At 41.3% G+C, this 26557-nt stretch overlaps 1 protein-coding gene across 3 annotated transcripts in view; it reads left to right on the top strand.

Moving 5' to 3' along the window:
• RABEP1 (rabaptin, RAB GTPase binding effector protein 1) overlaps positions 1 to 26557 on the top strand; it is a 103866-nt gene that overhangs the window by 8676 nt on the left and 68633 nt on the right. Inside the window, exons 2-3 of one of the 3 annotated variants that reach the window (XM_051825322.2) lie at positions 14225 to 14344; positions 21476 to 21604. The exons of 1 other annotated variant lie outside the window; for it this stretch is intronic. In XM_051825322.2, the coding sequence (XP_051681282.1) occupies positions 14308 to 14344; positions 21476 to 21604 (166 nt within the window). In that variant the 5' untranslated portion in view covers positions 14225 to 14307. The remainder of the gene's footprint in view (positions 1 to 14224; positions 14345 to 21475; positions 21605 to 26557) is intronic. One more of the 3 variants, XM_051825323.2, reaches the window with a different exon arrangement.

The raw sequence follows: 26557 nt of genomic DNA, 5'->3' as shown, positions 1-26557 counted from the left end.
AGTCCTGGCTGTTGTGGCCATTTGGGGAATGAACCAATGGATGGAAGACCTCTCTGTGTCCCTCCCTCCCTCTCTCTGGAACTCTTTCAAATAATTTTTTTTAAAAGATGACATTGTCAACAAAATATTAGTAAATCAAATTCAACAGATTCGAAAGATCATTCACCATGATCAAGTGGAATTTCATTCCAGGGATGCAGGGATGCTGCAACACGTGCAAATCAATAAATATACATTACATAAACAGAGTGAGGAACAAAAATCATATGGAGATTTCAGTAGATCTAGAAAAAGTATTTGACAAGAATTTACTATGATAAAGACTCTCAACAAATTATAGAAGGAACTTAATTCAACACAATCAAGGCCACAGCTAACATATTGAATAGAGAGAAGTTAGGTTTTTCTTCTAAGCTCTAGAGGAAACAGGATTCCTACTTCTACCACTTCTATACAACATAGTACTGGAAGTCCTAGCCACAGCAATGAAGCAAGAGAAAGAAGTAAATGAACATACAAAAACAGTAGCATCTCTATACACTCACAATCATCTGAAAAAGAAAATATAATGGCTACAATTTTTTCTGATTTTTTTAAAAAGATTTATTCATCGGGGCCAGTTCATGGCTCACTTGGTTAATCCTCCGTCTGCGGTGCCGGCATCCCATATGGGCACCGGGTTCTGTCTCGGTTGCTCCTCTTCCAGTCCAGCTCTCTGTTGTGGCCTGGGAAGGCAGTGGAGGATGGCCCAAGTGCCTGGGCCCCTGCACCCACATGGGAGACCAGGAGAAGCACCTGGCTCCCGGCTTCGGATCGGCGCAGCTCTGGCCACAGCTGCCATTTGGGGAGTGAACCAATGGAAGGAAGACCTTTCTCTCTCTCACTGTCTAACTCTGCCTATCAAATAAATTAAAAGATTTATTCATTTGAAAGGCAGAGAGAGAGAGAGATATCTTCCAGTGGTAATTCACTTCCCAAATGGCTGGAGCAGTCAGGATTGGGCCAAACCAAACTCAGAAGCCAGGAATTCATCTGGGTCTCCGTTTTGGGTGGCAGGGACCCAAGCACTTGAGCCATTACCTGCTGTTTCCCAGGCACATTTGCAGGGAGCTGGATCAGAAAGAGAAGAGCTGAGACTCAGACCAGGACTCTGATACTGGATGTAGACATCCCAAGCTGAGGTTTAACCTGATGTGCCACAGCACCTGTCATAAACACAATTTAAGAATAAATTTAACTGGGGCTGTGCTTGGGCACCTGCACCCACATGGGAGACCCAGAAGAAGCTCCAGGTTCCTGTCTTCTGCCTGGTCCAGCCCTGGCTGTTGTGGCCTTTGGAGACTGAATCAGTGGGTGGAAGGTCTCTCTCCATGTCTATCCTCCTCTCTCTGTAACTCTGCCTTTCAAAAAAATAAAAAATAAAAAAATGCTAGTAACTAGGGAGATCTCAGCACTGAAAACTGTAAAACATTAGTGAAATATATTGAAGACACAAATGAATGGAAAGATGCTTATGGGTTGGAAGAATTAATAGCTGTGAAAAGTTCATACTACTCAGAGCAATATGTAGAATCAATGCAATCCCTATCAGAATACCAGTGACGTTCTCAGAAGTAGAAACAAAAAAAAGTTTAAAAATTTGAATGGAATCACAAAAATTCTCAAATAGCTACAATAGTCATTAGCAAAAAGAACAAAGCTGGAGACATCATACTATGATTTCAAAGTGTACTATGAAGCTATACTAGGCAGAATAATATGATATTGGCATAAAAACAGACACGCAGACTTAATGGAACAGAATAGAGAGCCTAGAGAGAAATCACATTTACAGCCAAATGACTTTCAACAAGGGTGAAGAACACATGATAGTGAAAGGACAGTCTCTTCAATAGTGTTGGGAAAAGTAGTATGTATACAGCAGAAGAATGAAATTAGATCCTTTTACTGCACACAAAAAAATGAATTAAAGTCTTAAACATTAAACCCCCAAACTGTGCAATTACTAGGATAAAACATAGGGGAAGCACTCTATTGATCTGGGGAATGATTTTGGATGTGACCTCAAAAGCACAGTCAACAAAGGCAAAAATGAACAAATAAGGTTACATCAAATGAAAAAGCTTTTGCACAGCAAAAGAAACAAGTGAAGAGACAACCTGTGGAATGGGAGAACAATTGGGAAACTGTACATTTGCTGAAGGGTTTAATATCCAATATGTATGAGGAACCCAAACAACTCAATAGCAAGAAGAAAATAATGAGCAAAAGACCTGCATTGTGTATTTCTCAAAAAGAAGACATACAGATGGCCAAAAAGTATATGAAAAAATATGTGGTATCACTTATCAGGGAAATGTGAAACAAAACCACGCTGAGGTACCACTAGAATGGCCATACCAGATGGTGAAAAGGGAGAGAATGTTGGGGTGCAATAGGTTAACCACCACTTGGGACCACCACATCCTATACCTGAGTGCCGGTTCAAGTCCCAGCTATTCGAAGCTTTCCAGCCTGCTTCCTCCTAAGGTACCTGGGAGGCAGTGGATGGTGGCTGAAGGTACTTGGGTTCCTGCCATCCCTCTTGGGAGACCTTTATGGAGTTCCTGGCCCCTGACATAGTCTCCACATTTGCAACAGATGGAAGTTTTCTCTGTCTTGCTGTCTCCGTTACTCAGCCTTCCAAGTAAATAAGTCTTTTTAAAAAGAAGAGAAGAGGGGCAGGCATTTGGTACAATGGTTGAGATGGCACTTGGGACATCCACATCCATGTTGGAGTGCCTGCCTAGCTTCCTGCTGATGTACACTCTGAGACAACAGATGATAGCTGAAGTACTTGGGTCCCTGCTACCCATGTGGGAGACTGAATTGAGTCCAAGGCTCTTGGCTTCAGTCTGGCCCTTCCCCTGGCAGATGGGGGCATTTGGAAAGTGAAATAGCTGATGGAAGATCTCTGTCTCTTTGAAATCAAATTAAAAATACAAAAGGTAAAAGTTCATGAGGATGTAGAGAAAAGGGAGACTTTAAGACTTTACACCCTGTTGGTGGGGATTTGAATTAGTATTGCCATTATGAAAAACAGTATGGAAGTTCCTTGGAAAAGTAAAAATAGTAGTACCCTATGCTCCACCTATCCCACTATTGGTTATATATCCAGATAAAGTGAAGTCAGTGTTCCAAAAAGATACCTGCATTCTGGTATTTATTGTGACACTATTCATAATAGCCAAAATGTTAACCTGCGTGTTTGTTAATGGATAAAGAAAATGTGGTTTATATTCACGATGGATCACTTCTCGGCCTTTTGGCTAAGATCAAGTGTGTGTGTTCACGATGGAATACCATGCAGCCCTAAAAAGGAAAGAAAGCTTGCTTGTGACAGTGTGGACCAACCGGGAGACCAGTACATTGACTGGAATAAGCCAGGCACAGAGACGAATAGAGGGCTTCTAAAAACATGGAAGATGTCTGTTAGGAACAGACTGTGTGAATTTCGTATTTTTTTTTACACCAAAATAAACTTACCTTTAAATTCCATTTTTTTTCCACAAACTTTTTGAAGTAACCTGGTATTTCATGATCTTACTCATGTGGAATTTGAGGAAGTTGACCTCATAGAAGTAGAATTTAAAAAAAAAAAAAAAAAAAAGTAGAATGGAGAGTACCAGAGGCTGGGTGGTTGGAGGGAGTGGAGTTGTGGAGATGCTAGTCAGAGGCGGTGTAGCTCTAGTTAGGAATAAATTCAAGAGATCTGTTGTACAGCGTAGTGGCAATACTTAAGGGCGTTACATTCTTCAAAGATGCAAAGAGTGGACATTGCCACAAAAAAAAAAAAAATAACTGAGGGGATGCATTTATTGGTCGGCTGGGGCTATCCATTCCATAGTGTATGTATGCTGTAGAGACAACATGTACATGATAAATGTACTTTTCTGTCACTTTTTAAAAATAAAGAATTTTTGATATATGGATTTGGTGCCTGGAGAAAGGTGTTAGAGGAGAGGGAGAGTCTTGCAGGGTGGGGCTGGAGTGTGTGCAGTGTGAAGTGATGGGTGTAAATAATCTGGTGGTTTGTGTGAAGCCTGCTCAGGGGCAGGTTTAAAAACGGAGGTTGAGCTGGCATAGTGGGTAAAGCCACTGCTTGGGCATTGGCATCCCATATGGGTGCTGGTTTGAGTCCTGGCTGCTGCACTTCCAATCCAGGTCCCTGATAATGGCCTGTGAAAGCAGCAGAGGATGGCCCAAGTCCTTGGGCCCCTGCACTCACATGGGAGACCCAGAAGAAGCTCCTGGCTTTGGATTGGCCCAGCTCCAGGCTTGGGACCATTTGGGGAGTGAACCAGCAGGTGAAAGATCTCTCTATCTCTTCCCTTCAAATATACAAATAAGTCTTTAAAAAAAAAATTGAGCCTGAATGGTAGAGCTTTGCCAGCCAAGAAGTTTGGATTTTCCTATGATGTGGCTGTGTGTTTTGATTAATATTGTGCAATCAGAAGCTTGTTCTGGAAATCACACAGAAGTTAGATTGGCTATGAAGCAGATGGTTGGGTAAGAAGATGGGATTAGGCTATTGCTTTTGCCTTGGCGAGAGATGAGGTTATAACCTATGGTAGTCAGAATAGAGAGAAGGAAATAATAAATTTGAGAAGTACTGTGGTGTTAAAATAGCAGTTTGCTGAGCATTTGGTTTGGGGTGTGGACAAGAGAGGAAACTAAAGATGCTGCTAAGAATGTTGCTAGAGTCTAAGCAACCAGTGCAAGGACAGATTGGGTACTAGGAAGTGGCCAATTTGGCTTTAGATGTGTTGATCTGGAATACTCTTGGGGCAGCCATGTAATTAGCTAGAAATACAAGGGTATTTCTAAAAAGGTTGTGGAGTTCATGTACTTGAAAGGTGGAGAGACAGAGAAAAGTCTTCCATCCACTGGTTCACTCTAAACAGCCTCGATGGCCCCGCTGACAGTCAGGAGCCAGAAACTCCTTCTGGGTCTCCCACATGGGTGGCAGAGCCCAGGCACTTGGGCCTTCCTCCACCGCTTTCCCAGGTGCTGGTTCAGAAGCAGAGCAGCTGGGATTCAAACTGGTTCTCCAGTATAGGATGCCCACGTCTCCAGTGGTAGTTTAACCTGTTGTGCCCCTATGCCAGTTCTTTGCATAGGCTTGGAACTCGGGTAAGAAATCAAGGATGAACACTGCTCAAGGAGAAAAGTGTAGCTGTGAGGAAGGCCACAAGTAAGATTAATGTGTTAGATGAGGAAGGGGAAACCAGTGAACCTTATATAAAAAAAGGGGATCTGGGAGGAAGGTTAGAAGTCAGTAATGGCTGGCGCCGCGGCTCACTAGGCTAATCCTCCACCTAGTGGTGCCGGCACACCGGGTTCTAGTCCCGGTCGGGGCGCCGGATTCCTTCCCGGTTGCCCCTCTTTCAGGCCAGCTCTCTGCTGTGGCCAGGGAGTGCAGTGGAGGATGGCCCAAGTGCTCGGGCCCTGCACCCCATGGGAGACCAGGAGAAGCACCTGGCTCCTGGCTCCTGCCTTCGGATCAGCGTGGTGCGCCGGCCGCAGCGCACCGGCCGTGGCGGCCATTGGAGGGTGAACCAACGGCAAAGGAAGACCTTTCTCTCTGTCTCTCTCTCTCTCTCACTGTCCACTCTGCCTGTCAAAAAAAAGAAGTAATAAAGTTTGAAGGCGTGTTGGGGGAGCTGGTCAGCAATAATGAATGCTGCAGAGAAGTCAGATGAAGACAGAAATGCTCATTGAAATCAGCATCTAAGTGATCTGAGGAGCATGTGCAGAATGAATTTTAAAACTATGATACACAGAGATGGGGGAGTCACTTGAAGAGTGGTAAGGCTGTGGCAAGATGTCTGTGTGTTTAAAGAACAGAGATTAGATCACTGTGGATGCTAGAGGACTGCCGATGGTAGGAGAGAACCGAAGATGTGAAATTAAGACTGTGATAGATCTCAAGGGAACTGAGAGAACAAATGGGATGGATCGAGAGCATGGAGGTCAGCAGGAGAGACAAGGACCACATCCTTCAAAACAGAAGAGAAGGTGTAGCCTCCCTTCCCTATTCTTTTATTCAAACATGCATGATTTGAATGTCTATGGACACGGAAGCCCAGGTGCTTGTACTCCACGGTGGTTATAGTTTTGAAACCTTTACCACAGTCAGATTAGGTTGTTTATACTCTCCTGGGTTCCTCCCAGTTATCTTAACCAAAGAACACAGGAAATAAGTTGGCGATTTTCCCAGTTGTCCTAAAGGTGTTATAATCAGTACCATTCTAATTGCACAGGAAACAAGTTAATTCGTTATGTACATTGAATGCCTTGGCATTAGGGCTTAATTCTTTCATGGAACCTGGGTTGAGATAGATGGGCAATCCAATAAGTGTAGAATATGGTTGGGTCCTCCTGTGAGAACCTTGATGCATTAGGAGGAGAGAACCTTGATATGGGTTGTGTTGCTATTCCTTTGGTTTAAGCTGTCAAAAATGAAGACACAGCTTTATTTTGCTTTGATTTAAGCCATTTAACCCCCAATTGATACTGCTTTCTCTAAACTACATTTATTATATATAAACTGCTGCCTCTCATGTAGATCGCATCTCCCCAGCTTAGCTATTCAAGAGCAGAATCTTTCTGAAACTACTGCCATCATTTATTTTATTGTGACTCTAGTAGTCTCTGTAGAGAGTAATGAAAGGATATTACCAGTTTGGATGAATGTCTACTGCAGAATATTGTTCTGCATTTATTCCTAACAGATGGGAATGTGGTCTCTTTAGAACATTTCCACTGTCTACGGTAGCTGTAAGTGTTAGAAAATTCTTAGTTTTGTTGGGTACAAATTATTGTCCTCCTACACTTTGGTTCTGGCCTATTGAACAAATAATCAGATTATTTTCTCTTACGTCAAAGATCTTCAGAGCTCTCTTCGGTGTCGGCAGTTCCTCCTGTAGAAGGGTTCAATACCTTTGCTAGTTGGTGTGGCCTCTTCTGCTAGACCAGCCAAATGTGTTAGTAATTTGTAGTTTGCTAATACTCTTATTAAAGTGGTGCACCTGGGAGTGAGTGAGTAGGGTTAAGACACATGTGCCCCCCATCAGAGTGCCTGGGTTTGATTCCCAGCTCTCGAATCTGATTCCACTTCTCACCAGTGCAGACCTTCAGAGGCAGCTATGGTGACTCAATTACTTGGAGTTACTTGGAGTAATTGAGTACTTGGATTGAGTTTTCCCCCACCTCCCAGTTTTGGTCTGGCTCAGTCCCAGGCATTGTGGGATTTGGAGAGTGAACCAGTGGGTGGTTCTCTGTTTTTCTGCTTCTCTAATAAATAAAAATTTGAAAAAGTGTTGTACCTAAAATTGGTGAAACTATTCCAGATTTAGAACCTAAATAATTTGTGCAAAGAACAGCAAAACCATTCTCTTTTGATCAGGACCCTTAACTCTCTCTGTATTGTAGGCTGATACTCCCTCCATTTGTTTTAATCTTCTGTATCATATTCATAATAAAAATAGCAGTTCCCTAGTGATGTGATATTAAACATCTTTTCATATGCCTGTTTGCCGTCTGTATATCTTTGGTGGGATGTCCATTCAGATCTTCTGCCCATTTTTTTAAATTAGCTTATTCATTTTCTTATTGTTGCATTTTGAGAGCTCTTTGTATTTTTCAGATAGTAGTCCTTTGCCAGATACGTTGGCACATGCTTTTTCCTAATATTCACAGTTTGTCATCTTGTTCTGTGGACAGTGTCTTTGCATAGCAGAACTTTTTAATTTTATTGAAGTCCAACTTAATAATTATTTTTTTCATAGACTGTGCTTTTGAGGTTGTAGTTAAAAAATCATCTCCAGGGCTGGCGCCGTGGCTCACTTGGTTAGTCCTCTGCCTGCACTGCCGGCATCCCATATGGGTGCCGGGTTCTAGTCCTGGTTGCTCCTCTTCCAGTCCAACTCTCTGCTGTGGCCCTGGGGGGGCAATGGAGGATGGCCCAAGTGCTTGGGCCCCGGCACCCACATGGGAGACCGGGAGGAAACACCTGGCTCCTGGCTTTGGATTGGCGTAGCTCCGGCTGTGGCGGCCATTTTGGGGGTGAACCAATGGAAGGAAGACCTTTCTCTCTGTCTCTCTCTCTCACTGTCCACTCTGCCTGTCAAAAAAAAAAAAAAAAAAATCATCATCTCCAAACCGAGGTCATCTAGATTTTTCTCCTGTGTTCTTTCCTAAGCGGTTTATAGTTTGGCGTTTTACAGTTAGGCCTATGACCTATTTTTATGTGAAGGTGTGTGCCTAGGTTTTTGGTTTTGTTTCTGTTTTTTTTTTTTTTGGTATGTGGATATCCAATTCTTTCTTTAAAAAGTCTTTTCTGTACTGTATTACCTTTGCTCCTTTGCCAAAGATCCATTGACTATACTCATATTTATGTAGATCTGTTTCTGGGCTCTCTAGTAATTTTTTAATTGTTTTTGCCTCAAAAATAATAGATGCTTGTGGTAAGTCAAGTTGTAACTACATCGTATAGATGTCCATGTATAAGCTAATAAGGTCACCTCTTGGAGATAAACACAATTAATGCCCTGGTATATATTTTTTCCATTAAAAACAATGTATATTCTGAGGACTAAAAGTGGAATCATGCTATATACTGTTCTCAAGCTTCCTTTTCTTTATTTTTGATATAGACTCCTTATTTTTGAAATAAATCACCCATTGTTATAGCTTCATAATATGGAGGCACCATAATTTTTAAAAGTGAGTCCTCTGTTGATGAATAGTTAGGACAGAATAATGCTGCATTGAATGTCCTTGTGCATCTCTAAGTCATTCATGTGAATATTTTGTGGGATAAATGCATTGAACTGGATTAATGAGTCAGAATGTACACATGGAAAAATTAAATGACAGGTACCAAATTCATTCACAAAGAAGTCTGATAATATACAGGCTTACCATGGAGATATGAACAGGATTGTAGCTCCTCCATTTAATAAGTTTAAGTTCTTTGCATATGGGGAAATCGACCATTTGCATGTGGATAGTGAAATTTTGACACTCAAAAACAGTATTTTACTTTATCTGATTTGATGATCAGTTTTTCTTTCAGCTTCTAGGTTTGTATTCTGCCTCTTTGTCAGCATTACCGTTTACTATTTACGTAAGAAAATTTGATCACTTTGAAGTTTATTTTAAGGGAGTAGAATCCAGACTTTCCTGTTTATTTTCAAATGGCTAGCCAGTTTTTTTTTTTTTTTTTTAATAAATTAATTAACTTGACAGGCAGAGTTTACAGAGAGAGAAAGACCCAGAGAAAGAGAGATTTTCTATCTGCTAGTTCACTCCCCAAATGGCTGCAGAGCTGAAGCTGGAGCTGGGCCGGTCTGAAACCAGGAGCCAGGTGCTTCTTCCGGGTCACCTCCGTGGGTGGCAGAAGCACAAGGACTTGGACCATCTTCCGCTGCTTTCCCAGGCACATTGGCAGAGATCTGACTTGAGGCTTTACCTGCTACGCCACAACGCTGGCCCAGTTGTTGTTATACTATACAGTTGATTAGTCCATTTTTCTAAATTGATTTTGCATTGCTATCATTTATTGTATGCTAAATTTCCAAGAATAGCTGAACCATTTTTGAACTACTTGTGTTTTTTTTTGAACTATTTTTCTTAATGAATTTGTCTGTTATGGCTGTCATCATACATAGTTAAAATTCCCGTTCTTTCTTACTTTCTAATGTTTCAAGGAGCCAGGCACCCTTCATTATTCATATGCTGGAATTTTCCTTTTCTGTTCTTAAGTATTTACTCATGCAGGTTAAAGTCAGACTAGGCACATGAAGTCTGCCCACCATGCTTCCCTTTCTTGCCAAAAGAACAAAACAAGGGACTTAAGAATACCTCACTGAGTTTATAAACTAGGAACATATATCTTTAACAAACATCTTCACAATTAAATGCATTAATTATGCTTATATATTATTATTTGAAGGTGGTGGTATCCCTATTTCACAATTGAGGAAATGAAAGTTTTGTAATTTTTCCAGGATCCAGGTTCCTCTGACTCTTCATGCCTGCTGTTCTCTATCAGATCAGTTTTAATTACATAAATTGTCAGGTATATAAAAAAGGCAAAATTAAAGCAAAGCCCTGTGTTTCCTTACTGATCGTAAAGTGTAAAGAAAACGTAAAGAAAGTGAACTTAACCATAAATCTGTCCTTCAGAATAATTTTTCATTTTGATATATTTCTAGTTTTATATATCTTATATATAAAATATATATTTAGTTTTTATATCTACAACTAAAAATATTGAAAAACTATAGATCACATTTCCCATGTGATTTTGTATCCTACTTTAATTTTAATTAGGATGTGAATGGTTTTCCTGTCTTGTAAGTTAGTTTTTAAGAAACCTTGGGTTTAAGTCTGTGATTTATCATATGAATGTGTCATTTTCTATTACCGCCATTTTGATTATTTATAAATTCTACAGGAAACATCCTTGGCCATTAATCTTTAATTCCTTCTTTGGTTATTTTCTAGAGTGTTTGTTGTGGATCAGAAAGTATGAGGTTTTATAAACATTGCCAAATTGCTTTCCAAAAAGTTAGATCTCTCCTACATTTCTACCATTACTGCTGGTGTTCATTAGACTTACGAGATCCTTGGCCGGCACCGTGGCTTACTTGGCTAATCCTCCACCTGCGGTGCCGGCACCCCGGGTTCTAGTCTCGGTTGGGGCATGGGGTACTAGTCCTGGTTGCTCCTCTTCCAGTCCAGCTTTCTGCTATGGCCCGGGAGGGCAGTGGAGGATGGCCCAAGTAGTGGCCATCTGGGGAGTGAACCAATGGAAGGAAGACCGTTCTCTGTTTCTCTCTCACTGTCTATAACTCTGTCTCTCTCTCTCACTATCTAACTCTGCCTGTTAAAAACAAACAAACAAACAAAAAGACTTACCAGATCCTTGCCAGCATTCAGTATGGACTTAAAATTTTCTTGTCAGCATGTTAGGCAAAAAGTGGTATTTTACTGATGTGTTAAGTTACATTTTTAGTGTGAAATTATATTGGCCATTTGTTTCCTTTTTTAGTATATTGCCTTTTCATATCTTTTGCCATATTCCTATTAACTTATAAATATATTTTCTTTTTATTTGTTGCAGATATTTTTCCATGTTTTTCCTTTGCCTTATTTTGTCATTTTGGGTAATTTTCAATATAGAAAAATCTAACATTGCACTTGAGCAAACTTGTTGGTAATGCTTTGAGACATTAAAAACTTTCTCTTTGAAACATGAAAAACTTTATCTCAAAATCAATTAGATATCCATTCATACTTCAATTTATCTTTTTATTTCTTTTTCTAAATAGTGGCTAGTTTTTTTTTCAATACTTTAATTCCCGATTGTTACTTCATAAACTATCTCTCAAATTAGGTTTTCTACATCTTGTATTTAAGTTGCTACTTTCTGAAAATTTTTTTTTTATAATTTTAGGTGAGGGGTCGGCGCTGTGGCTGATAAAGCGTCTGCCTGTGATGCTGGCATCCCACAGGGGCGTCGGTTCAAGTCCCGGCTGCTCCACCTCTGTCCGAGCCTCCTGCTGATACACGTGGGAGAGCCACAGAGGATGGCCTAAGTACTTGGGCCCTTGTATCCATGTGGGAGACTCAGATGAACTTCCTGGCTCCTGCTTTGGCCTGGCCTAGCCATGACCCTTGCAACCATTTGGGGAGTAATCCAGTGGTTGGAAGATGAATCTCTCTCTCTCTCTCTCTCTCTCTTACTCTCTGCCTCTGCCTCTCAAATAGATAAAAAAAAAAAAGAGTTCATAAAAAAATTTTTGGATGAAGTTTATGCTGCTCATTATGAACATCTCAAAGTATTGAAAAACAAAGGAGAAAAGTGACGAGGCAAAGGCAGTTTCCATTAACGTCTTGGTATATTTTCTTCAGTTACAATATGTGTATAAAATAGAAGAAAAAAAATTCTTAAAAATTATACTTTTATAGCATTTTCTCCCACTTAAATGAAGTAATGTCCATGATACATTAATACTATTTTAAATAGTGTTTAATAACTAATAGTATTCTTTTTAAAGATTTATTTATTTATTTGTAAGTCAGAGTTACATAGAGAGAGAAGGAAAGGCAGAGAGAGAGAGGTCTCTTTAACATAACGGATTACAAAAGTAGATTTCCTGATGTTAGATGCAATCTCAGTTTGGTTGTGATAGATTTTTCTGCTAGTAGATAGCTAGATTTCATTTGCTAATGTTTGAAAATGTCAATACTTGCGAGTGATGCCTTTAATTAAAAAAAATCAACAAAAATCATTTTGATGAGCAAAGATTTATGTTTCTTTGATTTTTGTTGGCATTTGGAGTTACTTTGCAAATTATCTCTATCCTTTAACTCTTAAGTGATGTTTGCCTTTTTATTGATCAAGAAGAGCTTTTTATACAACCATACAACTCAAATTTTTTTCGACAAAGTTTGTTATGCATCTGAATCCGTTTGGCAAATGATCAAAGGAGAACAAATTAGGGAGGGGGAGTAATGTGGACATTGCTACCCGTATCAGCTGATTTGACTGTCCTATTGATAGAAACATTGCATATCTGTGGTCTGTGTTCGTTTCTTCCAGAGCTTTAAGGATTGTATAGAAGCACTTGGGGATAAAGCCTTTCTTTCTTACTCCCATAACCAGCATGTCTCATGTTTGATGACAGGACGATGAAGCCTTTTTGTTTGTTATGGAGTGACCTGATTGAATTTGGAACAAGAAAGCAAATTTTTTTTTGTTGGAACTGTCTTCCACATTAAATTTTTTTTAAACTGGCTGTTCCAAAACATACAAAACCATACATATTTTAAAAACCATTTTTTGTAGGTTATTCTATTCAGTTAAATTAGTTTTTTTTTTTTTTTAAGTGTGTTGTTGTTTCAAAGGCATGACAGAGATAGAGAACGATTTTCTGTTTGCTGGTTTATTCTGCAAATGCCCACAACAGGGTGGGCTGTGTCAGGCCAAAGCCAGGAGACAGGAATTCTATCCGGGTCTCCCATGTAGGGGCAGGACCCATAGGGATCCAAATACTTGAGCCATTGCCTGCTGCCTTCCAGGAATCTGGATCAGAAGTGGAGGAACTGAGCCTACAACGGGCCTTCAAGTATGGGATATGGGTTCCCAAGCTGTGCTCAACCCACTGTGTCACAATGCCCGGTCTACCCATGAATATTTTGGATGCAATGTTTGCCTAGTTTTAGTAGGACTGCTGTGTCTAACCTGTATTTCTTTGATATTTAAAGCAAGCTTCATTTTATGAAGTGAACACAATGAAAAGTACCTAAGCAAGTGGTAAATGAGTTTTTGAGAGAGCTGCCACAGAGGTTTATGAATTAGATGCAGATTCAGACTAGATGATCTTCGAATTTCAGGGTTGGGAGGGACTTCGTGCCAGTCTTCTCTATATAGGTTCTCAGCCCTGTCAGTTTACAACAGGTTTCTCACTTTAGTTCCTCTTGGCATTTTGGCCAGATAATTATTTGTGGTAGGGGGCTGCCCTGTCCAATGTATACTCTTTAGCAGCATCTCTGACTTCTGCCCACTGAATGGATACTAGCACTCCAGTAGTAACAGCCAAAGTTGTCTCCAGATATAGCCATTCTGTCCCTTGGATAACAAAATTGAGAGCCATTGTTTAAAGTGCTATAGAACACCCTTTTACTTCTGATATACACTTACACACAAGACTTAAAAGCTCAAGACCCTAACAGTATAATTCCCTTACTATAAAGGAAACAATTTATAATTAATCTGTATTTTAATATGTAAATAAACGGTGTGACTACATAAAAGCACCCCAGGAGTATTGCACCTGTTACCTCTCCTGCCCATGTGTAGCCTGAGTCTGCTGTAGTAATCTCCTGTGACACCTGCAGTCACAGATCTGGAAGACTCTGCACAGGCAAGTCCGTGTTTAATCCAGCTCTGCCACTCACCCGCTGGGGGTCTATAGAGAGATTACTTCATCGCTCAGAGAATATTTCTTCATTTATGACTTAGGGTGATAATATCTGCTTTATGATTTGTTTTGAAAATTTAATGAGTATATAAAATAACCTGCCTAATACTCTGTAAAGAGCTATATTTGGATTATTTAATCCTTACTGTCACTCCAGAGCATATTACTGTTACTAGTTTCCATTTTTACAGATGGGGAGAAGGAGCCAGTTTGTAAACGGCAGAGCTAGGATTCGAATCCTGTTTTAACTCCAGAGCCTGCTTTCTCAAGTGTCATGCTCTCCTGCTTCCCATTTACCACTGGATACATAGGTGATACTCAGTTGTTAGTGCCTTTATTACCCATTTCATTTTTCTAGCTGTAATTGAGCTGCCCCCCACAAGTGTTAACATCAGCATTCTCTCTTTGAAACGTTGACTTGTTGGTTCTAATGTTCCCTTCCCGAGAAAAATCTTTACCCACATGTAGACAGGAGAGCTGTTTATCAAAATTCTGATCCCTTTGTATGTATGACCTTGGTATTTCTGAAAAGTTCATAAATAATGCATCCAGCTTTCCTTGTGAATAAAATATAACCCTGTGATTTTATTTATGAAGAAATTTTCTTCAGATAAGTAGCCCCCTTGATATAGATTTTTTTAGCTATAGTGTAACCTTTTTATAATACAAGTTGTATGGAGTCAAAGAATTACACCTACATTTAAAATTTTCCATGTTAACGATAAAGGCCAATATGTACATAGAGAATTTGATTTGTTTTACAGTATTATTAAACATGGTCTTGAGAGGTATCTTATGCTGCCTTCCTTGTGGGTTCAGGGGCCCAAGGACTTGGGCCATCTTCCACTGCTTTCCCAGGCCACAGCAGAGAGCTGGGTTGGAAGTGGAGCAGCCGGGACTTGAACTGGCACCCATATGGGGTGCTGGCTCTGCAGGTGGCAGTTTTACCCACTATGTCACAACGCTGGCCTCCAGAATGATGTTTTATGGTTACATTGTTTTTCAGTTAGTTTAGATTAAGTCTCACAGACACAAATGATGACTTCAAAAATTAACCTTGGGGCCAGCGCTGTGGCGTAGTGGGTAAAGCCGCTGCCTGCAATGCCAGTATCCCATACGGGTGCCATTTCAAGTCCCAGCTGTTCCTCTTTCGATCCAACTCTCTGCTATGGCCTGGGAAAGCAATAGAGGATGGCCCAAGTCCTTGGGCCCCTGCAGCCACATGGGAGACCCAGAAGAAGCCCCTGACTTCCGATCGGTGCAGCTCCAGCTGTTGCGGCCAATTGGGGAGTGAACCAGTGGATGGAAGATATCTCTCTCTCTCTGGCTGCTTCTCTCTCTGTGTAACTCTCAACTTTGAAGTAAATAAATCTTTTTTAAAAATTAACCTTATATTCTTTTGCTCTTACTTAAAAATCTCTGTGACTGGAACATCTTAGATGCTTAAAAAGTGAGAAGATGAGGATATAGACTCACCATCCTCCATGTGTCATGATGACTAAGGTATGGCCAGTCTTATCTCTAAGCCCACTTCCCCTCCTGTATTTTAAAAGAGCAAATCTCAAACATCATGTGATATCGCTGGAAAACATTTCAGTCTATATCTAAACATACCCACAATACTATTATAACCAAAATTAATTTCTTAAAGACTTATTTATTTGAAAGTAAGAATTAGGGAGAAACAGAGAGAGACCTCTTCCATCTACTGGTTCATTCCCCAAATGGCTGCAGTGGCTGGAAATGCAGAATAAATGCTTGATTCTTGACTTGTTTTTGAAATAATAACTTGGTTCTCCAGAGCCTTTCAGAGGTGATCAGTCATGTTTTGTTTGCTTTTTTCTATAGCATCAAAGACACATGATTTAAATAATGAATATTTTGTTTTTTTCCTTCATTATAGTAATTCTTACTGATTATATGTATATATAGTTGCTATGGCCATTGACAGTTCACCACAGATTGGTTGGTTAAAGCAACCCCAGTTGATTCCCTCACAGCTGAGGGGCCCGAAGGCCAGTATGCATGTCGCTGGGCTGGAATTGAGACATTGGGAAGGTGTGTTTTCTCCAGCGGTTCTAGGGCAATGTCTGTTTCTTGCCTCCTTCAGCTTCTGGTGGTTGCTGTCATTCCCTGACCACTCTGATCTCTGCCTCAGTTGTCACATCACCTTGTCCCCTGTGTGTCCAAAATTCTTAATCCTGTCCAAGGGTATGTGTGATTGCATTTAGGGCCTGCCCAGATAATCCAACCCTCCTATCAGGACCCTTAATTTAATCATGTCTTTTGCCAGGAGTTGTTATTCACAGGTATTGGGACTTAAGGAGTGAATGTTTCTTGAAAGGGGGTTCAGTCTGTCATGATAATATCCAGACGTTTGCATTTGGGCATTTTTTAAAGATTTATTTACTTATTTGAAGTAGTTACAGAGGATTGGGGGGGAGATCTATGTTCTATCTGCTGGTTCATTTCCAGGATGGGTGCAACAGCCAGGGATAGGCCAAGCCAAAGCCAGGAGCCAGGAGCTTCATCCAGGTCTCCCATGTGGGTAGCAGGGGCCCAAACACTTGGTCCATTAGCAGAGAGTTGGATTGGAACTGGAGCAGCGGGCATACAAACTGGCACCTTTGTGTGTTGCCGGTGTCCCAGGTGGTGACTTTACCTGCTGTGCCACAATGTTGGCCCCTGAACAGCTTCAGATCGACTGTAAAATCCTTTGCTGTAACTGATAGATAAGATGTTCTGTGCTTCTCTTAGGTATTCCTTGGCTGAGAACTGTAGTCAGTCCAGGGAGCCCTGGTTCCTTTTAGTGGGAAGTGGTATTTAGACCACAATCTGGGTGCTTAGGAATGTGTCATGTGTTTTTATTAGCAATTTTGCTAAAATCACATTATCCTTAAACAGGGCATAGAAGACATGCTACTTTCTTTTATAGATGACTGTTATGGGCATTAATTTCAATGTTGAGCTGTAATGTGGTGACTCCCCCATTGCCACTGAAGTTTGTTTATTTTTACTGAAGTTTCTTTTAAATTAGGTTTGTCCTTAAATGGTTCTGAATTCCAGTTAGGCAGGTAACAACATATGGAATGTGTGGGATGGTTAATGAAGGCTGGGATACTAACACTCTGAGCTGCTAAATTTCAGCAGGTTTCATGTTGTCAAAGGCTGGCATTAGCACTATCTAAGTTGTCCATGATGCTGTAAAGACAGGTGGTCATAGACAGTGGTGTGAGACGCAAGTCCAAGCATGGAACTGAGTCAGAACCGTGAAACTGGAAGCAACTTCTGGTCTTTTGTGGCTACATACAAATGGTCTCACTCTATTTTTGTCTTTATTTAAATTCCATTAGTTTAATAATAGCTAACATTTATCAAATATTTTATATGCCACACTATAAATGCTTGTTTACGTGAACAGTTAGTTAGTTATTGTGAACTGTTAGCCACTAGGCTAGAAAAATAATACATTTTGTGTGATGAGAGCTATTTTCATTTTGATTTGTGGTTGGTTTCTAATGCATATTCTAGATATGCCTATTTGTAAATTTTCCTGCTATCTTGTTCAGGATGAATTGATTTTTCTTTTTTTAGAGTTATTTTATGTTTTTAAAAGGCAGAGTAAGAGGGAGAGACAAGAGACAGAGAAAGAAATCTTCATCCACTAATTCACTCCTCAAATGGCCGTGACTGCTGGGGCTGGGCCAGGCTGAAGCCAGGAGCCAGGAACTCTTTCTTGGTCTCCCATGTGGGTGGCAGGGGCCCAGGCACTTAGACATCCTCTGCTGCTTTCCCAGGCACATTAGCTGGAAGCTGGGTTGGAAGTGGAGCAGCCAGAACTCAAGCTGGTACTCATGGGATCCCGTTATCGTAGGTGGCAGCTTAACCCACTGTACAAGGCTGGCCCCAAATCAAGTTTTCTAGGTGTAGCTGTAAAGTCATTTTTATAAAAAGTTGTTATTTTGGTGTTTCTACATTGTACAATTGCTGTCTAACAGTTGTACAATTGTTAGAAATGCTTGAGATGGATTATTTAATTAACAACAAAATGATAATAAGGAATTCCTCTATCGACCCTTAAACAGGTGCAATTCCTAGGACTGCAGACTGTTTTAAAGGCTGGAGAGGCAGTCAGACTTGTGCGTGTGGACTGGGTCTGAACCGGGAGTCGGAGCCAGCTTGGATTTAGGAGTGGTAGAAACAGTCTTGGCAACATTGTTTTGTTTGTGTGGATTCATTAGCCTCATTTCCTAAATAGAAATGTAGCAATGTTGAGTGGAGTGGACATTTTGTGTGTGTGTGCTTGTATTTTGGGGGTTGGGGGGATTTGGAGTAGAGTGGAGATATAGTTATAAAAAACCAGAGGGACCTTATTTTTCCTTTTATTTATTTTAAGTGAATAGGTAACACTGTATGCTTTATTGTATAGCATGCTGTTTTGAAGTATGTATACTTTGTGGACTGGTTATCTCCTTGATGCCTCAGAGCCCTTCCTTACCTCTGTAGTGTTAAGTGGCTACCAGTAATATTAAAGTATTAAGAGAGGGCCTGCACCATGGCGTAGTAGGGTCATCCTCTGCCTGTGGCACCAATATCCCATATGGTCACCGGTTCTAGTCCCGGCTGCTCCACTTCCAATCTGGCTCTCTGCTGTGGCCTGGGAAAAGCATTGGAGGATGGCCCAAGTCCTTGGGCCCCTGCACACATGTGGGAGACCGGGAAGAAATGCCTGGCTCCTGCCTTTGGATTGGCCCAGCTCCGGCTGTTGTGTCCATCTGAGTAGTGAACCAACGGAAGGAAGACCTTTGTCTCTGTCTCTTCCTCTCAGTCTGTAACTCTGCCTCTCAAATAAATAAAATATTTTTAAAAAATTTAAGAGAAAAGCTGTATCATGTATTTAACAGTTGGGATTAACAGTAAAATACCAGCAGAAGTAAATAGCACAGAGAACAAATTTCCTTCATGATTTCAAATGGTAAATATGAAATAATTGCATTTTCCCCTTCTAAGGTATCCCTCATTCCTCTTTTTTCAAAAAGTTAATAAGGGGGCTGGTGCTGTGGTGTAGTGGGTAAAAGCTGCCACCTGCAGTGCTGGCTGGCATCTCAAATGGGTGCCGGTTCAAGCCCTGGCTGCTCCACTTCTGATCCAGCTCTCTGCTATGGTCTGGGAAAGCAGTTGAAGATGGCCCAAGTCCTTTGGCCCTTGCACCCATGTGGGAGACCCGGAAGAAGTTCCTGACTTTGGATTGGCCCAGCTCCAGTCATTGGGGCCATTTAGGGAGTGAACCAGTGGATGGAAGACCTCTTTCTCTCTCTTTGCCTCTGTAAATCTGCCTGTCAAATAAATAAATCTTTTTAAAAAGAAAAAAGGAATGCTGCATTCATTGAAGCAGCACAGTCCCTTTGTTTAAAAAAAAAAAAAAGTGCCTTCAGATGTCAGTGCTATGACCTAGATACCTTAGACATTTTCCCTCAGAATGACTCCTTACCTTAATAAGATGGAACTCAAAACAGGAGGCAGTTCCTCTTTATGGTGGCTTGAACTGATACTGCTGAATCTGTAGTGAGGCTGGTCTAGAGATGCCACGGGAATGAAATACTGGCTTAAATCCATTATTACTGTCATAGGAATATATATCCTTACTGTGTAGAATTTTGAAAAGTATATGGAAGCATTTAACAGAATTAAAAAGATAAGTTTAATTTGGTGCAAAAAAATTTGAAATCCACTCATAGTTACTCTATAATATGTATATTCCACAAACTTTCTGACATATCCTTATAAGTCCTTGGTACGTTTTTCCAGTTTCCTGGTGCATTAGAAAATCAGCTGTCAACTAAATGGAGTGATGGTTTCAGGTAGGGGGTGGCCTTCAAAGATAATCTCTGATCTTGGTTAGAACTGCAGGTGAATCATCATTAACTGGCTTATAACAGGGACCTCTGCTTGCCTCTTAGACAGTGGCTGATTAACACCCATAGGTATCTCCTGAATTGAAGAGGTTCGTAACTTTAAGGTGGATTGCTGTTGAGGCAGAGGAAGAGATCAAAGATTTGGACTCTTGGACTTTTTACATTGTGCTTCAACCAAAAGAGCCACTATAGCCAAACTGTAGAGCCTCTACAGTAAAAAGTAAAGTAAAAGGCGCCCCACTATGACCAGTGTTAATCTGAAATCCACACTCTCAGTAATTCAGAGTTTGTGCAGAATTTTTTTTTCCTCTGTTGTCAAGATCCATCCATTTATTTGAAAGGCAGAGAGACAGATCCTCCATCTGCTGGTTCACTCATCAAATGACTGAAACAGCTGGGAATGGGCCAGGGCAAAGCCAGGAGCCCAGAACTCCACCTGGGTCTCCCATGTGGGTGCAGGGGCCCAAGAACTTGGGCCATCTTCTGCTTTCTCAGGAACATTAACAGGGAGCTGGACCAGAAATGGAGCAGCCAGGATTTGAACTGGTGCCCACGTGGGGTGCTGGCATTGTAGGCGGTGGCTCAACCCACTGCATTACAATGCTGGTCCCCATGGAGAATTCTTTATCCTTTCTTCTGTAGGAATGTTTTTTTATTATTATTATGATTTTAGAATGATTATGATAGATATATTTACTTTTTATTTTATTTTATTTTATTTTTTATTTTGACAGGCAGAGTTAGAGAGTAAGAGAGAGAGAGAAAGGTCTTCCTTCCATTGGTTCACCCCCCAAATGGCTGCTACGGCCAGCGCGCTGCGCCGATCCGAAGCCAGGAGCCAGGTGCTTCCTCCTGGTCTCCCATGTGGGTGCAGGGCCCAAGGACTTGGGCCATCCTCCACTGCCTTCCCTGGCCATAGCAGAGAGCTGGACTGGAAGAGGAGCAACCGGAACAGACTCCAGCGCCCCAACCGGGATTGAATCCGGCACCCCAACGGGGACTAGAACCCGGGGTGCTGGCACCACAGACGAAGGATTAGCCTAGTGAGCCGTAGCGCCGGCCGATAGATATATTTTTTTAAATTACAGAACTGGTTCAGACTGGTCTGGCTACTGTAATTAGAGAACCCATTAGGTTTTGCTGATAACACTTTTCAGAAACAGGAGGTAACAAGATGGGTGGTGAATCCATTTGTGAGACAGATTGCTTAAACCAACCAGTGTTTAACAGTTCCAAATGTGTACCGACATTCTGTGAGTTGTTCGAAGGAATTTGAGGAGCTCTTCTTTCAGAAGTTGGCTGTATGTGAGCCTCCAAATATAAGCTGTTTCTCCCTGTATGAATCATTCACAATTGTGTGTGAAATCTAATAGTCTTTTTTTTTCAAATTGGAATTTCCTAGAATATAGTGATCTTAGGAAGCAGCCTGGCTACTTGTTGAATGTGTAGCTGGAATACTAATTTATTGTAACTTTAGTTGTAAATAAGGGTTACTACTACTTAACTAGTTTTATTTTTTTTCCTCAGTTTCTCTCCAGCAGCGAGTAGCAGAATTGGAAAAAATTAATGCAGAATTTTTACGTGCACAGCAGCAGCTTGAGCAAGAATTTAATCAAAAAAGAGCAAAATTCAAGGAATTATATTTGGCAAAAGAGGGTAAGTTCATTATGTTTCCTCCCAACTTGAAGCTGCCTTAAAGTGTTAAGTTTTCTGGTAGACTTATCATTAAACAAGTCTTGATTTTATGTGTACTTATATTGTATAACAAAACTATTTAGATGTTAGGGTTAATAATTTTATGGAGTTGAAAATGCATTCTTAAGGTTTTTTCTTGGTTTTTGACCATGATCATGATACTCAGTAGGGTACAGTGGGCTGCCCAGTTCTGATAAATGAGGTTTTCAATTCTCTTAACACTTGCTAGTATGGTGCCTGACAAACCAGTGCTGTTGACATTTTAATAGTAGATTTAACTGTTTATATTAAAACTGATGTTTCATGGAATCGGTGCAACAAATGTTATTTATCAGCAAATATATGTTTAATACCTGTATCGAGGCAGACAGTGTTCTTAAGTTCTGGGTATACAGAAGGAGCAATATTCATGTAGGATTCATGTAAGATTCAAGTGAGGAATATAGATGCTGAGTAATCTGGTGATGAGTTGTTAAGCAGCCAAGTGTATTAGGTAGGTGAGTGAATGTAATGGGGGGCCTAATTTGAGGAGTCGAGGATGGAGTAATGACGCAAAACGTATGGATACAGTTTCCACAGTTCTCAAAGGATGATTGCAGAACAACAGCATCAGCAGAACCTGGGAGAGTTGGTAGAAATGGCACATAAAAGTTTATGTCCCACTGGATTTACAAAGTCAGACATTGTTTTTTTATTTTATTTATTTGAAAGGCAGAGTTACATAGAGAGATGAGTGTGTGTGTGTGTGTGTCTGTGTGTGTATCTATGTCTATATCCCTCTATCTCTCTCTCTATCTATCTGTCTATAACAGAGAAAGAGAGGCCTTCCATCCACTGCACAATGGCCTGGGTCAGGCCAAAGCCAGGAGCTTCAGCTGGGTCTCCCATGTGGGCACAGAGGCGCCTTTCCCAGGCGAGCTAACAGGGAGCTGGATCAGAAGTGGAGCAGCTGGGACTGGGATGCTGGCATTGCAGGTGTTGGCTTAACCCATTAAGCCAAAGTACAGGGCCCCAAAGTCAGAAATTCTATAATTAGGGCCCAGTGGTTGGTGAATAACAAGCTCTCTAGCTGGTTCAGATGTACATTAAATTTTGAAAACTACTCTAGTCCACAATAGTGGCTCTCCAACTTTAATGTAGATGAAGATTACTTGGAGAGTTTGTTAAACCACAGTATTTGGCTGGGGCCTACATTTCTAATAAGCTCATAGGTGATTCCAGTTACTATCAGTCCAAGGACAAGTTTGAGAACCCTGATTTAGATTATTGATCACCCAGCTTTTTAAATGTTTATTCATTTAATTTCACCTACTTGAAAGACAGAGACAGAAAGAGAGTGACTGATTTTCCATCTACTGGTTTGCTCCCCAAATGGATGCAAAAAGAGGGTAAGTTTGTTATGTCTCCTCCCAAGCCCCTTATGGGATGGGCCAAGCGGAAGCCAGGAACCTAGAACTCCATCTACTTACCCACATGGATAGCAGGGATCAAGACATTTAAACCATCATCTGCTTCCACTCGGAACCGTTAGCAAGAAGTTGGATCCGAAGCAGAGTAACCAGTTCAGGGTGCAAGCAGTACTCCACTATGGGATGCAGTTGTCCCAAGCAGTGACTTAACGTGCTGTACCACAATGTCCACCCTCAGTGAACTTTGTAGTTTATATACTCCATAAAATATTTATGTGTGCATACTTTTTTAGGTTGATGTTTAAATTTTATTAACTTGCAAGATGTGAAGGATATAAATTCAATCATGTCACTATTTAAATTAAAGCTTCATCCTTTTAAACATTTCCAGTGGAATAAAAATATGGCAGTGATTTACATTGTTATCTGTTTAACAAAAAATATCACAAACAAGCTTTTTTTTTTTTAAGATTTATTTATTTATTTGAAAGAGTTACACGAAGAGAGGAGAGGCAGAGAGAGACAGGTCTTCCATACTGCAACGGCTGGAGCTGTGCTGATCTGAAGCCAGGAGCCAGGAGCTTCTTCTGGATCTCCCATGCAGGTTCAGCGGCCCAAGCAATTGGGCCATGATCTTCTACTGCTTTCCCAGGCCATAGCAGAGAGCTGGGTTGGAAGTGGAACAGCCGGGACTCAAATCGGCGGCCATATGGGATGCTGGCACTGCAGGTGGCGGCTTTACTCACTATGCCACAGTGCCAGCCCCAACTTTTATTAAAGATTTATTTATTTACTTGAAAGTTACGAGAGGCAGAGGCAGAGAGAGAGACATAAAGGTCTTTCATCTGCTGGTTCACTCCCCAAATGGCCACAATGACTGGAGCTGGGGTGATCTGAAGCCAGGGGCCAGGAACTTCTTTCAGGTCTCCCACACACTTGCAGAGACCCAAGGACTTGGGCCATCATCCACTGCTTTCTCAGGCCATAGCAGAGAGCTGGATTAGAAGTGGAACAGCCAGGACTCAAACCGGCACCCATATGGAGTACTGGCACTGCAGGCAGCTGCCTTACCAGCTACACCACAGCACTGGTCCCCACAAACAAGTTTTTTAGCAGAAATTTTATGTTGTTTTCCTTGAGTCAGGTTTTCTTTTTTATATCTTCCTTAGACTTTCATTTATTTTTAATTTGAGAGACACAGAGAAAGAGCTAGAACAAGCATGAATGAGAGCACTCCCATCTGCTCGTTAACTCCTTAAGTGCCTGAAATAATTGATGCTGAGCTAGGCTGGGCTAAAGCTGAGATCTAGGGACTCAGTCCAGGTCTCCTGTGTAGGTGGCAGGAACCCAGTTACTGGGCCTCCCAGGCTCCGTGTTAGCGGGATGCTAGAGTCAGGAGCCAGAGCTGGGTATTGAATCTGGGCATTCTACTATGGAATGTTGGTGTCTTACTGCTGGGCCAAATGCCTGCCCCTAGGATTTTATTCTTAGAAGTGGGTCTGAAGCTTGTGTATATCAGAATTACCTGTGAGGTTTGTTAAAATAACTATTGCTGAGCCACATTCCTGGAGTTTCTGATTTTCTGGATCCCTGGGATCCCAGCATTTGCACTTTTAGTAAGTTGTCAGAAGATGCTAATATTATTAGCTCAAGGACCACACTTTGAGAACTACTCAAGAGAGAGAAGGAGAGGAAGAGAAAGAGAGAGAGAGAAACAGAGGTCTTCCATCTGCTGGTTCACTCCCCAATTGGCTGCAATGGCCAGAGCTGTGCCGATCTGAAGCCAGGAGCCAGGAGCTTCTTCCGAGTGTCCCACGTGGGTGCAGGGATCAAAGCACTTGGGCCATCTTCTACTGCTTTCCCAGGCCAAAGCAGAGAGCTGGATCTGAACTGGAGCAGTTCCCTTTGGGATGCCAGCACTCCAGGCAGCGGCTTTATCCACTATGCCAAGCACCTGCCCCTAGTTACTCACTTTTTATTATTAGTTATACTGGTATTATAAAGTGTCCCTCTGGTTTGATACAATACTGCAGTTTTGATACAACAGAGTAATGCATAGTAAAATTCAGGATGGATGAAAAGCATTTTTTGTGCTGAGTAGAAAATGGGTGATTATGGAAGGGAGATGCAGAGACTGCATTCACATCCCTCTCTGTTTATAGGAAGCAGTATTTACCAAAGTTGAGGATCTGGAAGTTGATTCCTTTAAAACAACATATGTTTTTGAACCCCTTGGCAAAGCTTTTCTACCCCCAGGAATATGGCACCTCACTTTGAATACCACTGGTCTGGAGTGGTGTTTTTCAGACAGTTGAGGGTAATAGAGTCAAGTGAATTGTGACCAGCAACTTGAAAAAAGAATAAAATGTAATATAAAATAATATATATTGATAAGGTTAAATATAGCTGCAGAATTTTTCTTGGAGTTACATGTGTATATATATTTATATAGTTGTGATAAAAAGTATATTTCTTACTGGGAGTTTGTGGGCAAAGTTTGAAAGCCTTTGTACTAAGGAAAGGCTTTTTTTTTTTTTTTTAATTTTGACAGTGAGTTATAGACAGTGAGAGAGAGAGATGGACAGAAAGGTCTTCCTTCTGTTGGTTCACTCCGCAAATGGCCACAATGGCCTGCGCTGCACCAGCCCAAAGCCGGGAGCCAGGAGCTTCCTCCTGGTCTCCCATGCAGGTGCAGGGGCCCAAGCATTTGGGCCATCCTCCACTGCCCTCCCGGGCCACAGCAGAGAGCTGGACTGGAAGAGGAGCAGCCGGGACTAGGACCTGGCACTCATGTGGGATGCGGGTGCCACAGGCGGAGGACTAACCAAGTGAGCCACGGCGCCGGATAAGGAAAGGCTTTTAGGCCTCACAGAATTTAGCCCTGGCTTGGAAAACTTGCTGTGGTATGGATGGGGTTTCGTTTCCTCATGACTTACAAGAGAGGCTGTTCCCTTTTTATTTTGTTCTGTCATAGGCTGATAGGGAAATGGGAAAGTTCATGTTCATGTCTTGGCTGGTTGGCACTCTGCAAGACACTGTGGAGACTGGGATAAATGAGACATAGTTTCTGTCAAGAAAGTATTCTACTGGGGTAAATCATGTATTTTGCACAGTGTCTTCATTGTTTGAATGCAATTTGTCATGAAAAATAGTTCTGAATCTTCTGTGTTTTTGAGAATTTGTTATCTTCATCTCCTTTTTAAAATTTTTTATTTTTTATTTGAAAGAGTTACAGAAGGGTGAGACACAGAGAGAGAGAGAGAGAGAGAGAGAGAGATATCTTCTGTACACTGGTTTACTCCCCGAATGGCCTCAAGGGCCAGGGCTAGGCCAGATGGGAGCCAAGAGCTTCTTCTGGGTTTCCCACATCAGTGGCAGGGCCCAACCACTTGGGCCATGTTTTACTGCTTTCCCAGGCCATTAGCAGAGAGCTGGATTGAAAGTGAGCAGGCAGGACATAAACCAGCACCCATATGGGATGCCTGCATCATAGATGGAGACTTAA

Source organism: Oryctolagus cuniculus, chromosome 17 (assembly GCF_964237555.1).
Source record: "Oryctolagus cuniculus chromosome 17, mOryCun1.1, whole genome shotgun sequence".
NCBI lineage: Eukaryota > Metazoa > Chordata > Mammalia > Lagomorpha > Leporidae > Oryctolagus > Oryctolagus cuniculus.
This window is presented reverse-complemented; position numbering and strand designations above follow the sequence as displayed.